At 41.6% G+C, this 12,903-nt stretch overlaps 1 protein-coding gene across 4 annotated transcripts in view; it reads left to right on the top strand.

Annotated features, from left to right (window-relative positions):
* LOC117915570 (helicase protein MOM1) overlaps positions 1 to 12,903 on the top strand; it is a 67,824-nt gene that overhangs the window by 39,110 nt on the left and 15,811 nt on the right. For all 4 annotated transcript variants that reach the window (XM_034831155.1, XM_034831157.1, XM_034831156.1 and 1 more), the window contains 3 exons: positions 10,420 to 11,311; positions 11,428 to 11,675; positions 12,100 to 12,204. In XM_034831155.1, the coding sequence (XP_034687046.1) occupies positions 10,420 to 11,311; positions 11,428 to 11,675; positions 12,100 to 12,204 (1,245 nt within the window). The remainder of the gene's footprint in view (positions 1 to 10,419; positions 11,312 to 11,427; positions 11,676 to 12,099; positions 12,205 to 12,903) is intronic.

Here is a 12,903-nt window from a genome sequence, read left to right as displayed (position 1 = left end):
GTGAGAAGTTTTTGTTGGGATGTGAAATGGGTATTTTCCAGATAAATTAGTATGTTAGCAGAGAAATGGGTATTAATGGGGAGATGTCGTGAGAAGCAAAGAAGATGAAAGGGTATTTTACAAAAATGGGTCTCTTACAGAGAGATGGAAGAGAGTATTTTGCAGGGAAATAGGTTTGTTGCAGTCTTGTAGAGAGATGAGAGTGAGCTTTGTGAAAATGGGTGTGTTCTAGAGTGGTGGGAGAGAGGACCAAAATGGGAGAGAGGTGCTTTTGATAGGATATTATATTTATGATTATAAATATTTAAATTGAATATAAATATCAGTATAAAAATTTAAAATTAATGTATAGAATCACTAAATATGTATATATATATATTTAACATTTATTTATTTAAATGAAATTTAAATTAATAAAAAATCTTGTTGATATTTATATTTTTAAAAGTGATTCACGGTTTTTTTTATGGTTGAAAATATTTTTTTAGATTTTTAATTATTTAATTCAAACAAATTTATTATAAAATATTTTATTATTATTTTTATCTAATATTTAATACAGGATAATAAATAAAAAAATTAAAATCTATTCCATAATGCTCTCTATGTATATTTATTAAATTTTTTTAGTCTATTTGATTGTATTTATTTTTGTGATAATTTAAATAATTCTGTTAAAAATTTTAGAATTCTTAAATTAATATATTTTGCATATCATCTAATACCAATCCAAGATACCAAGACCAATATGATTCAGGACCTTCCGAGTCAATAATCGATACCGCGACTTTGAGCCATGACCTCTAGTAGAGAATATTGTGATATACCAATCCCTTCTCTGTTTTGTATAAACACTACCAATTCCCAAACTACTCCTTATGCACGGGAAAAGGAAAAATGGAAAAAAAAAAAAAAAAAAAAAATCTAACCTTAGGGGTTGCACAAGAAGCCTACACAATTAAAACAGGAAACCCCATCAGGAGTAAAGACTAAAGTGCTTCAAAGAAAGAGACCCAAAACCCTTATTTTACGGGTTCCAAACAGGTTTATTTCTCTTCTCAGAACTATCTTTGTGTAAACAAGCGTCTGAAAAGTCTCCACCCTGTTTAGTTCCTAATCCTGAAACCTCCTGATGAAAAACCAGATTCTAACGACCAGTGTTATCTTCCTTGCACCAGCAATCAGCTAGCCTGGCTTTCTTATAACTGCTAGGGCAAAAAGCATTGCAAACATTTTGTTTGAACTCTGCTTCCACTCTGTTCATCAAGCCAAAACATAGTCCTCCTTCCATCTTTCATTCTCCGTAGGCAGCAAAGTGGAACATTTCAAAACTGTGGCCAATAGGACTTATTCATATCGCTTGAACACTACCCTCCTCCCATGTCCCCAATTCTTTTCCATCACTGCACTTTCCTCCAATGCCTATCCCTTTCACCCATAGGCCTCCATAACCACTTACTTGATACTGCTCTTTTAAGGATTGCTAAGTTTCCAATCTCTAAACCACTTGCCTTTTTAGAAGAGCACACTAATGACCAATTAATCCAAAAAGATAAATGACCTTGCTCACATCCATCTTATAAAAAATCTCTTTGTAGCTTCTCTAATCTCAAATGAATCAAAGTCTAAAATCACAAGTACTGACCACAAAGTAGACTGGCACACCAAATGAATCAAAGTCTAAAATCACAAGAACTGACCACAAAGTAGACTGGCACACACGAAGGGTGTTGTGAATTAGAGTGACCCCCCCTCCGATAAATATTGCTTCTTCCAAGATGCTAACATTCTGCAAACTGCTGAATTAAAAGGCACACTAAAGGATAAACCTAAGTGGGAAGAAGGCAACTTAACCACTTTATATTCCAGTAGAGGGTATGGTCTTAATATGTTCTAGCTTCCCCATAGGAATGTTCTTGTTCTTTTTACAAATAACCCCAAGCCTTGAAATAGGTTCAAAATAAAGAGACACATCTAAGGTATGATATGTGCTCCATTCCCCCTACGATAAACAAAAGTATCATCAGGTGAACAGAAAACAGCATATTTCTGTGCCAAAACCTTCCTTTCTGCCAGTTTAAAACCATGGACAGATACATTCCATGGCCCTAGTTAATATAGTGCTCAAAGATTCCATCATGATCACAGACAAATTAGGAGATAATAAATCACTCTGCCACAAACCTCTGGCTCTAAATGAACCTTGTAAAAACTCCATTAACCCAAACTGAGAAATAAACAGTAAATACAAAATTTAATCCAATCTGTCCACTTTAACTTGAAATCCGTTTTTTTCCCTGGAGAGTAAGAGGAGCTTGCAATTCACATTGTCATAGGCTTTTTTCTACAATCCCGATTTGCATGCAATACCTGCCTTGGAACTTTTTAATCTAGAATCAATCTCTTCATTAGTTATCAGAACTTGCTTGAAGAATTTTCCTTACATAAATGAATTATGAGAATCTGTAACCACTTTAATCGTTCACTTTCTTCAATTTATAAGCAAGCACATTGCCTAACAACTTGTACAGATCCCCCACTAAACTAATGGGTCTAAAATTCTTAATATAATTTTCTCCATTTTTCTATGGAATAAGAACCAAAAAAAAAAAGTACCTTTAAGACTTAACTTAAGAAACCCTATGCATCAAACTGTCAAAAAAGTCATCACAGTTTTCTTAAAAGATCTCCAACTGTGTTGCCAAAAGTATAAAATAAAATTTGTCTAAATCAGGACCTTTGCCCCCCTTTGGCATGCAAGGCTCTTAGAACTCATCTTCATTGAAGATCGTCTCAAGGATGCCACTGTCTTTCTCACCAATGAAACTTCTTCCCATTGAGACAAGGTCCCCAAATCCAAATATAAATTCTGGAGAAGGACTATACTCCTAATCTTATAGCATTTGTATCTCTTAACCATGCCCCGTGAACTTTAAGCTTGTCCAAAGTTGCCTCTTTTCATGCCTTCCTTCAGCCACAATGCCCTGAAGTTTGGCCTCCAACTTGTTTAAGAGATCTTGTACCATTATACTCATTTTCTATGAACTAAATTGTGTTTCACACATTCAAAAAGAAAAAAAAAAAAAAGAGAGAGAGAGGGAGAAAAAAAAATGGAAAGAAAAAGAAGAAAAATAAGAAAGAAAATAACTGGGACTTTTTTTCATTCCATAGCTATTTGTGTAGGAGTAATATTTGGGTTTGCATATTGAGAGAATAGAGATGAGAGCAAGGGGTGAAGGTGGTGGATTAAGGGGAGGAAGAAGTAGGTTCGTGGTGGAGGCTAAATCTTTCGAAGTATTGATTGAGGAGTTGGAGGCAAGCTGAAAGGTTGCATTTGGGAGAGAAGCAAAGGGGCCTCCTCATGGATTAGATTCGGGGAGGTTAGCTTAAGACGGTTTCTAGATGGAGTGGAAGTCTGCTGTAGAGAGGCAAACATTAGTGAATGGGCTATTGGCTGGGAGGAGGAGAATAGAAGGTATAGGATGGAGCGCCGATCGAACGGGGCAGGCAGGTTCATCTTCTGCTCAGTCCGCGACATTGATTCAAAGAAGCATAGCATTATTGTTCCAGAGGGAAAGGGTCAGTCTCTTGGTTGGAACTCTTTGGCCGAGAGGCTGAGAGCTCTTGGTGTGATCCCCTTAGGTGGCTTGCAGGGTCATAAAGGGCCAGAGGACTTGCTGAGGGTGAAAGGGGGCTCGAAGGTTCAATGGAGGGAGAAAGGGGCGGAGCTGAAATCATATGCTGATGCTGTTAGGAAAAGCCTGGGAAGGGCAGGCCAGTCTATTTGGATAGAGGTGGGGGAAGGAGAAGTGCGTGGAGGAATAGAACAAATGAGGCAGTGTCTGGTAGGTTGGTGGGGTCATAGATCATCTGTTTGCCCCGAGATGGAGTTCGTTAGTAGCTGGGCACCAAAATATTGGGCTTTGAAGGGGAATCTGAGGGTGGCCATGCTAGGCAGAGGATTAATGCTTTTTGACTTTGAGTCCCCAGATGAGGCTGAGCGTGTTTTAGACAGAGGTCTAAGAATCTTCAAGGAGAATGTCCTAGTATTGGAGAGATGGAACCCTGAGGTGGGGTGTCTTCGCAAGGAACCATCGTCAAAAGATGTTTGGGTAAGGGTGATGGGTCTTCCTCTTCATTTAAGAAGCTCGGAGGTGCTTAAAAGAATTGGAGATGAATGTGGAGGATTCATATCCGAGGATAAATCTTCTTTGCATGAGATGCAATGGCTAGGCTTCTGGTGAGGTGCGTGGACAGGGAGTTGCCCAGCACTGTCCATATTGTTGTGGGGTCGGGTTGTTTCTCCCTTCAGCTTTGGTGGGAGTCTTCTCCCTGGTTCACGAAGGTGGTGCCGGCGGGAAGATTCAGCGGGGAAGGTAGCTCAAGGGTAGGAGAAGAGGCTGGTGGGACTGTTGGTGACCTCAGGTGTGGAAGTCAAAGGGAGAAGGTGGAGCAGTTGAGGCCTCAGAAGGGAAAGAGTGTCGTGTCAGCCTGTGGAGGTGATTTTTCCCCATGTCCCGCTGTGCTCTATGAGCAGGGGATGTAGTGGTGGGCAGAGTAGGGTCAGCTGATGGACAGGTTAGAGAGGGAGACGGCTGCTGTTTGAATAAGCTGGATAGCCCAGCGTGTGGGCCTAACTTCGGGCCAGAAGGGCCAGCCCATGGAGAGCTGCTGGGTCTCCCTCATCTAAGCGGGCTAAGGCAGGGGTCTTTTAAAGAAGCCCAGGAGAAGTTGGGCTGTGTCTTAAGGCCCAAAGGCTATTGCGGGGAGAAGGGAGAGGGTGTTGGCCTGTAGGGCCTGTTACAGCGGAAAGTTGTTTTTTACTTGGGAAGGCTTCGGGAGCCCTCGAGCTAGGGCACAATCACCAGACGAGGAGAAAGGCTCTGGTGATGCCGTCTCTCTTCGTGGGGAAGCATCTCCGGGCTCTCGTCCTTCGGCTCAGATGTGCAGCTCGGAGAGTCAGATTTTTATAGTGGAGGATCCCATCGTCGACATTCTGAGAGCTGCGTCGCAGCCGGAAGCCCTTGCGGTGCCGAAAATGGATCAAGTACTGCGTGAAGAAGCTTCCAGGTATGTCAGATTACCTTCGTCTTCTGTGGGGGTCGGGAAATCTCTCCTTCTACTCCTTTCTCTGGGTTCGATCGGGCGGGGACGAATGAGGGGGAAGCGTCGGGCTTGATTTCGGAGAGTGAGGGAGAGGAGCAGCTCCCCCTCAGCATTATTCTGGCAGATGGTTGCAATGGGGAGATGGGCCTTGAGGGAGAAAGACATTCGGGTGACGAAGGAAGGGGGGATGAGCTCGAGGTACTATTTCAAGAATCGGGAGGAAGAGGATGTCGATGGGATGATAGTTGCCTGGCGAGATTTAGCAAGTTCCTGGGCTTTTCGACGGAAGGATTTGAAGGAGAAATTCTGAACTTGCTCCTAAGGAATAAGAGAAGGAGGGAGCAGAACATTAAGAAAGACATTTCGGGGTCTACAAAGTTTGATCGTGAGTTGAAGAAATTAGAGTGGTCCATCAACTATAAAGGGGCGAGGAAGGAGAAAGCTCTGAGCAGAGATGGTGGGGACAGAACCTCGAACCTTAAATGAAGATAAAGATCATATCTTGGAATGTAAGAGGGCCAACGATAGGATAAAAGGAAAGTTATTAAGGCTTTGATCAGGTCTCAAAGAGCAGATTTGGTGTGTCTTCAGGAGACCAAAATTGAAGACATGTCCAGAGGAATTGTTCACAGTCTGGGAGTGGGGAGATGCTTGGGCTGGGTGCTTTGAGTGCAAGGGGGGCAGCCGGTGGGGTAGTAGTGTTTTGGGATAACAGGGTTATGGAGTTAATGGTATGGAGGTGGGTCTTTTCTCAGTCTCCTGTCGCTTTAAAAATTGTGAAGATGGCTTCTTGTGGACCTTCACGGGAGTATATGGACCCACCATGAAACGGTATAGAGAGCTGTTTGGGAAGAGCTAGGAGCCATTCGAGGGCTGTGGTCTGACCCTTGGTGTATTGGTGGGGATTTAACGTGGTCAGATTTCCTAATGAGCGTAGTAGAGAAGGCAGTTTGACCGGGTCTATGAGAAGATTTTCGGAGGTGATTGAGGAGTTGGCTCTAAAAGATTTGCCTCTCCATGGGGGCTATTCACGTGGAGTGGAGGGCTGAATGGTCAGTCAAGGTCCAGATTGGACCGTTTTTTGATTTCAGAGGATTGGGAGAATCACTTCAGTGGGGCGTTTCAGTGTTCTCTCCCAAGACCGGTTTCCGATCACTTCCCAGTCCTGTTAGACGGGGGTGGGACGAGGAGAGGTCCAATTCCATTTCGGTTCGAGAATATGTGGCTGAAGGAGGAGGGGTTTAAGGAGTTACTGAAGGGCTGGTGGCAAGGATTTAATTATAGTGGATCCTATAGCTTCATTTTGACAGAGAAATTGAAGGCCCTGAAAATTAAGCTGAAGGAATGGAATTTGGAAGTCTTTGGCAAAGTGGGGGTGAACAAAGGGCTGGCTCTGGATAAAGTATCCTACTGGGATAATCAGGAGCATCTCAGAATTTTAAATGAGCAGGAGCTAGAGGCGAGAAAGGAGGCTAGGGAGGAATTCAAGAAATGGGTTTTAATGGAGGAGACTTCATGGAGACAAAAATCGAGAGAAATTTGGCTGAAGGAAGGCGATAAGAACACGGGATTCTTCCATAAGATGGCAAATTCGAATAGAAGGAGGAACTGCTTGAAGAAGATAAAAATAAATGGCACCTGGATCTCAGAAGAGCACGACATACAAAGGGGAGTGGTGAGGGCCTTCAAGGATCTTTTATCAGATCCTGGAGGATGGCGTCCTTGCTGCAACAATATTGAGTTTGACAGCATTGGGGATGAAGAGGCAGCCAGGCTGGAGGAGAGCTTTTCTGGAGATGAGGTGTTTTTGGCTCTCTCAGACCTGAATGGGGACAAGGCCCCTGGTCCGGACGGCTTCTCTCTAGCTTTTTGGCAATTCAGTTGGGATTTTGTCAAAGATGAGGTCTTGGGTTTCTTCAAGGAGTTTTATGAGAGGGGAAAATTTGTAAGAAGCTTGAATACCACTTTCTTAGTCTTAATCCCAAAGAAGAGTGGGCCGAAGACTTGAGTGATTTCAGACCTATCAGTTTGGTGGGGGTCTCTACAAGCTGCTCGCTAAGGTCTTAGCCAATAGATTGAAAAAGGTTGTGGGTAAAGTGGTGTCCTCCTCCCAAAACGCCTTTGTTGAAGGTAGGCAAATTCTTGATGCCTCATTAGTTGCTAATGAGGTCATAGATTCCGTGCTGAAAAGAAAGGAAAGTGGGATATTGTGTAAATTGGACTTAGAGAAGGCCTATGATCGGATTAATTGGGATTTTCTGATTTCGGTAATGCAAAGAATGGGTTTGGGGAGAAATGGATTGGGTGGATTAGTTGGTGCATATCCACTGCCTCGTTTTCGATTCTGGTCAATGGCTCTCCCTCCGGTTTTTCCGGAGTTCTAGGGGGTTAAGGCAAGGAGATCCTCTCTCTCCTTACCTTTTCGTCTTAGGAATGGAGGCCTTAAGTAGTCTCATCAATAGAGCAGTGAGAGGGGGCTTTCTCTCAGGCTGCAGGGTAGGGGGAAGGGAAGGCGGCGGAATCCAAGTTACGCACCTGCTGTTTGCCGATGATACTTTGGTCTTCTGTGATGACTCTCAAGAGCAGTTGGCCTTTCTTAGTTGGTTATTAATGTGGTTTGAAGCCACCTCCGGACTGCGCATCAATTTGAACAAAAGTGAGATATTGCCGGTGGGTTGCGTGGAGAATGCTGAGTTGCTGGCAGCTGAGCTGGGCTGCAAGGTGGGATCTCTCCCTTCCACCTATTTGGGACTCCCTTTGGGAGCTTCACATAAGTCGGTGAAGGTTTGGGACGGAGTGGAAGAGCGGATGAGGAAGAAACTTGCCTTGTGGAAGAGGCAATTCATTTCTAAGGGAGGAAGACTCACCCTTATCCGGAGTACTTTGGCGGGCATGCCAACTTACCTTATGTCAATATTGCGCATGCCAAGAGTGGTTAAGCTAAGACTTGAGAAAATTCAAAGGGATTTTCTCTGGGGAGGGGAGCGTTGGTGAAGAGGCCCCATCTTGTTAAGTGGGCTGTTGTTTGTACTCATAAAAAGATGGGTGGATTGGGGATTAGAAATCTATCCAATCTTAATAGAGCCCTTTTGTGTAAATGGAGTTGGCGTTATGCGGTTGAAGGAGATTCTTATTGGAAGATTATTATTAGTATGAAGTATGGGGTGGAAAGAGGAGGGTGGAGCAATTGTGGGGCTAGAGAGGGCCATGGGGTTGGGCTTTGGAAGGAAATCAGCAAGGAAGGGCTGCTTTTGCACAATAATGTATCTTTCTCGGTGGGGGATGGTAAAAGGGTGAGGTTTTGGAAAGATATTTGGTGCGGGAATACCCCCCTTTGTGAGGCTTTCCCCTCTTTGTTCGATTTAGCGGGTCTAAAGATGCGTGGGTTGCGGACTATTGGGATCTAATGGGGGAAGTGGGAGGGTGGTCTCCACTTTCCTAAGACCTTTCAACGATTGGGAGGTGGAGGAAGTGGAGAGACTCTTATCGTCCATTCAAGGGAAGAGGCTGGAGGCTGATGGGGAGGATAGGATGCAGTGGAGAGGGACGAAAAACGAGATTTTCACTGTAAAATCGCTTTTCAAGTCCCTTGAGCATAGCGGTGCAGTCTCGTTTCTGGGTAATATCATTTGGAGTCCGTATGTTCCTTCAAAGGTGAGCTTTTTTGCTTGGGAAGCGTCTTGGGAGAAGGTCCTTACTCAAGATCAGCTTAAGAGGAGGGGCTGGATCTTAGCCAATAGATGTTGCTTGTGTTGCGTTGAAGAGGAATCGATAAACCATATTCTTGCTCACTGCTCTAAGACGAAGATTTTGTGGGACCTCTTGCTCTCTCTTTTTGGGGTCAATTGGGTGTTGCCGTTTTCGGTGAGAGACATTCTATTAAGTTGGTATGTCTCTTTCAAGGATAAGAATCAAAGAAAGGTTTGGCGGGCAGCTCCTCTTTGTCTATTTTGGACAATTTGGAAGGAAAGAAATAGGATAGTCTTCGATAACGAGGCTTTGTCGACTCAAAGATTGAAAAACTCATTTGTTTGTAACCTCTTATCCTGGACTAATTCTTCTATAGGTGTAGGCCCTTTATCTTTGTTTTCCTTTGTGGATTGGTTGGGTTCCAGTTGAGGGCCGGTAAGTGTTTGTGTTTTTGTTGCTTGTTTTAGGTCTCTCTTGTATACTCCCTGTATACTTTGGGTTGCCTTTCAAGCTCCCTTTTTAATATATTTGTGCCTTTGCTTATCAAAAAAAAAAAATATTTGGGTTTGCATTTTTATGCAAACGCCTGCCTTTTTTTGAAAATCTTTTCCATTTCCTTTTCCTTTTCTTCTATCTCATTTCTGTGTTTTCCCCATCATTCCCTTCATTCAAGCTCTCACTCTCCTTTGGACATCTTAGTACTCCCAAGTCTTCAAAACCTTCAGCAACCATTGCATGCATTCACTTAAAATACAGTAGAGAGGAACAGGAGCAATTTTATAGAGGGGGAGGAGCAGGGGAACAGCAAACTGAGAGATTGACTAACCATCAGCTTCTGTGCCATTTTTGGCCTCAATAGCTGGTGTCAGAAAACTGATGGAACACTACTACCATGAAAATTCCGTGCTTTCTTTGCTTTCTTTGCTTTCATTTTTCTTTTCTGAATCCTTTTCAATGAGATCCACTAGAGAGAAGAGACAGTTTCTTGGCTATGACTGACCCTTCTATCTTACACCACTGCTCTTTTTCTGGAATCTGACACCTTGTTGCACTTTGCGGTTGGTGAAATCTGCATCACAACCATTGTTAGCAGCTGCCCCTTCCTTCACTCTTTCATTCACTTGCTGCTAATGCTGCATTGGATGCTCAGATTCTGACATCTTGAATTTAAGCTTTGAAAAATTTTAAAAGTAGATCAATGGACAAGGGTAAAGATTCTACACTAGAACTCCTCTTTTGTGAATAGTTGGGCCTGAAGGCATGATTCTGTTATTTTTGAAGCGTATGTTTTGGTTAGTTGTGAAGGGTTAGCTACTAAATTTTTCCCTGGGTCCATGTCAATGATTTAAAGACTGTTCATTTAAGATGGTTATTTCCTTTTTAGATCCATCTTTGGCCATGAAAGCTTTAACTTGGGTATCCTGTTTGTGGAAATTTAGAACTGAATGAAATAATTCTGTGAAAATGACATGTTTATTATCTGCCTCACGACCCATGAATATGTATTTCTTGGGAGAGAGAGGGAGGGAGGGAGATTTGGTTTCTTTTCCTTCTTTTTGTGTGGGACTCCATTTTTCTTAGTTATTACTATTTGTTCTCATCTAAATGTTCTTGATATAACAGTCAATTGGTGGTTCTGGAAGGGATTCCATTGGAGATATTTTAGATGATTTTCTACGTCAAAGATTCGGGCAAGATTCTTATGAACGAGTTGATGGAGGTGGAGTCCCATCCAGGAAGCAAGCTGCTCTGAACAAGTTTAACAACAAAGAGAGTGGGAGATTTGTGTTTTTATTAGAAATCCGCGCTTGTCTTTCAAGCATCAAACTTTCATCAGTGGACACTATTATTATATTTGACAGTGACTGGAACCCAGTGAATGATTTAAGAGCCCTAAACAAGATCACTATTGATTCACAGTTTGAAAAAATTAAACTTTTTCGTTTATATTCACCTTTTACTGTGGAAGAAAAAAGTCTAATCCTTGCAAAGCATGATATGGCTCTTGATAGCAATTTACAGAACATAAGCAGGAGTACTAGTCACATGCTACTCATGTGGGGTGCATCGTATCTGTTCAACAAACTGGAAAAGTTTCATGGCAGTGATATTCCAGACTCCAGAACGGACACTTCCTCTGAGCAATCACTTTTAAAAGGTGTAATGCAGGAGTTGTTGATCCTACTTCCTCATAATGGTGCAAATATTGATTTGAGCAACTCCTCTATCATTATAAAAGTTAAACAGAATGAAATATCTTACTGTAAGAATGTAACATTGCATGGTGAGCTGGAAATTCAGTCAACAGATAAAGTGCCACCTCATGTTTTTTGGACAAAACTATTGGAGGGAAGATATCCTCAGTGGAAATATTCATCTGGGCCATCTCAAAGGAACAGGAAAAGAGTTCAGTATTTTGATGAGTCCTCAAAGAGATCAGAACATGAAAGTGATGAGGTTGTAAAGAAGCGCAGGAAGGTGGATAAAGGAAAATTGGTTTCTGGAGACAAGGAAGGTAAATGGTAGCTATGGCTAATACTTTCAATTTGTAATCAGACTACATTTTCTACCAGAAGACCTTTTCTAGATACCTAAACTATAGCATTCTGAAGGTAGCACTTATTTCTGCAGGAGCTTCTGGAATCTCAGCCAATAATGAATCTCAATCCTTGTCCAGGCCAACTGCTTGTATGCATGATGCACCTCATGCAAACCGTGCTTCCACCTCTCCTCCTTTGGTTAGTGACATCTCAGAGGCATCATCTGAAATTCACACAATTGAGTTTGAGGGAAGAAGAAAACTGCGTGATGCACAGAAGAGTCTCCATCTTGTTTTGGAGACAGATATATCAAAACTTTGTGATATTCTACAACTTTCAGTATGCCTTTCTTTCCCAATTAACTTCAGGATGTTATTGCAAAATCCAGTTTTATTCATGTTGCCGTGGTTCTTCTCTTTTGAAGTTCTCTGTCATAGTTTACTAGAACTGCTTTTTGTTGTTTAAACACTGATTTTTTGGAGTTGACAATTCACTGGGATGGATACTTCTCACTTTTTTTTTTGGTCATAGAGTCATAATTTGCAACAGGATTTTGAAGTAGTCGGTTGATTTATATTTTACATTTTACATTTTTCCTTTACTTTTTCTTTGGTATGTAAACACCTGCCTTTTGGTTCAGGGGCAAAAATAACATTTATCAGTTGACTTCATGGATATTCAACATGTATGTTCTGATGATTTAATTCACTTGCAGATTGCAATCTATCACTCTCTGATTGGTTGCATTTGACCGTAAATGCAGGAGGACGTCAAGGGTATGGTTGGGAGGTTACTTGAATATGTAATGAATAATCATCATGTCAACAGGGAACCAGCATCCATATTACAGGCTTTTCAGATATCTCTGGTGAGAACCTCCTTATTTATGTTGCTGTTCCATCATTAGCTATTTGTGATAATATCTTCATTTTCTGAATGAGAGGCATGACATTAGTCATTCTGGTAGTGTGAATGGAAAAGTAAAAGAAAAATTCTGAAAGTATGCTTTTATTTCTTATATTAGACAAAAAGTCATCTTTGACCATTTGTTTCCAAGTTTTTCATATCCAAAAAAATCACTTCCATTCAAGAAACCATTGAAACTAAATTTCTATCCAATAAAACTCAATCCTTAAATTTCTGATAATGTCTGTCTAAAATAGGATTTATTGGGATTGAATTCCCATTCGATGCATAATGAAGACCCCCTTTTGTCTTTTAACTCTAAAACTAAAATAGACTGTACCTAGACTCTAGGTGATGTCCAATTTGATAAAATAAGCTAGACCTCTACATGTTTGTATTTCTACTCCTAGAACTTGGTTGTTTTGAGCTTCTTTGCAAGCAAGGAAGAAAATATGGAGACTACAGCAGATCAACTGAAGGTGGGAGCATTTGTTCTTGATGAAGGCCAATGATTTCCTGTAGTTCTATGTCCTTTTAGACTGATACATTTCATGGAAATGAACAAGCAAAGGATTGCCGTACTTGGATATACAGAAGTTTCAAGCTCTAGCTTGGGAAATGCCTTTTCTAAGCTGCCCACCTCTTTGCTACTCTCATTGAT

This window comes from Vitis riparia, chromosome 6, assembly GCF_004353265.1.
Source record: "Vitis riparia cultivar Riparia Gloire de Montpellier isolate 1030 chromosome 6, EGFV_Vit.rip_1.0, whole genome shotgun sequence".
NCBI classification, from domain to species: Eukaryota; Viridiplantae; Streptophyta; class Magnoliopsida; order Vitales; family Vitaceae; genus Vitis; species Vitis riparia.
This window is presented reverse-complemented; position numbering and strand designations above follow the sequence as displayed.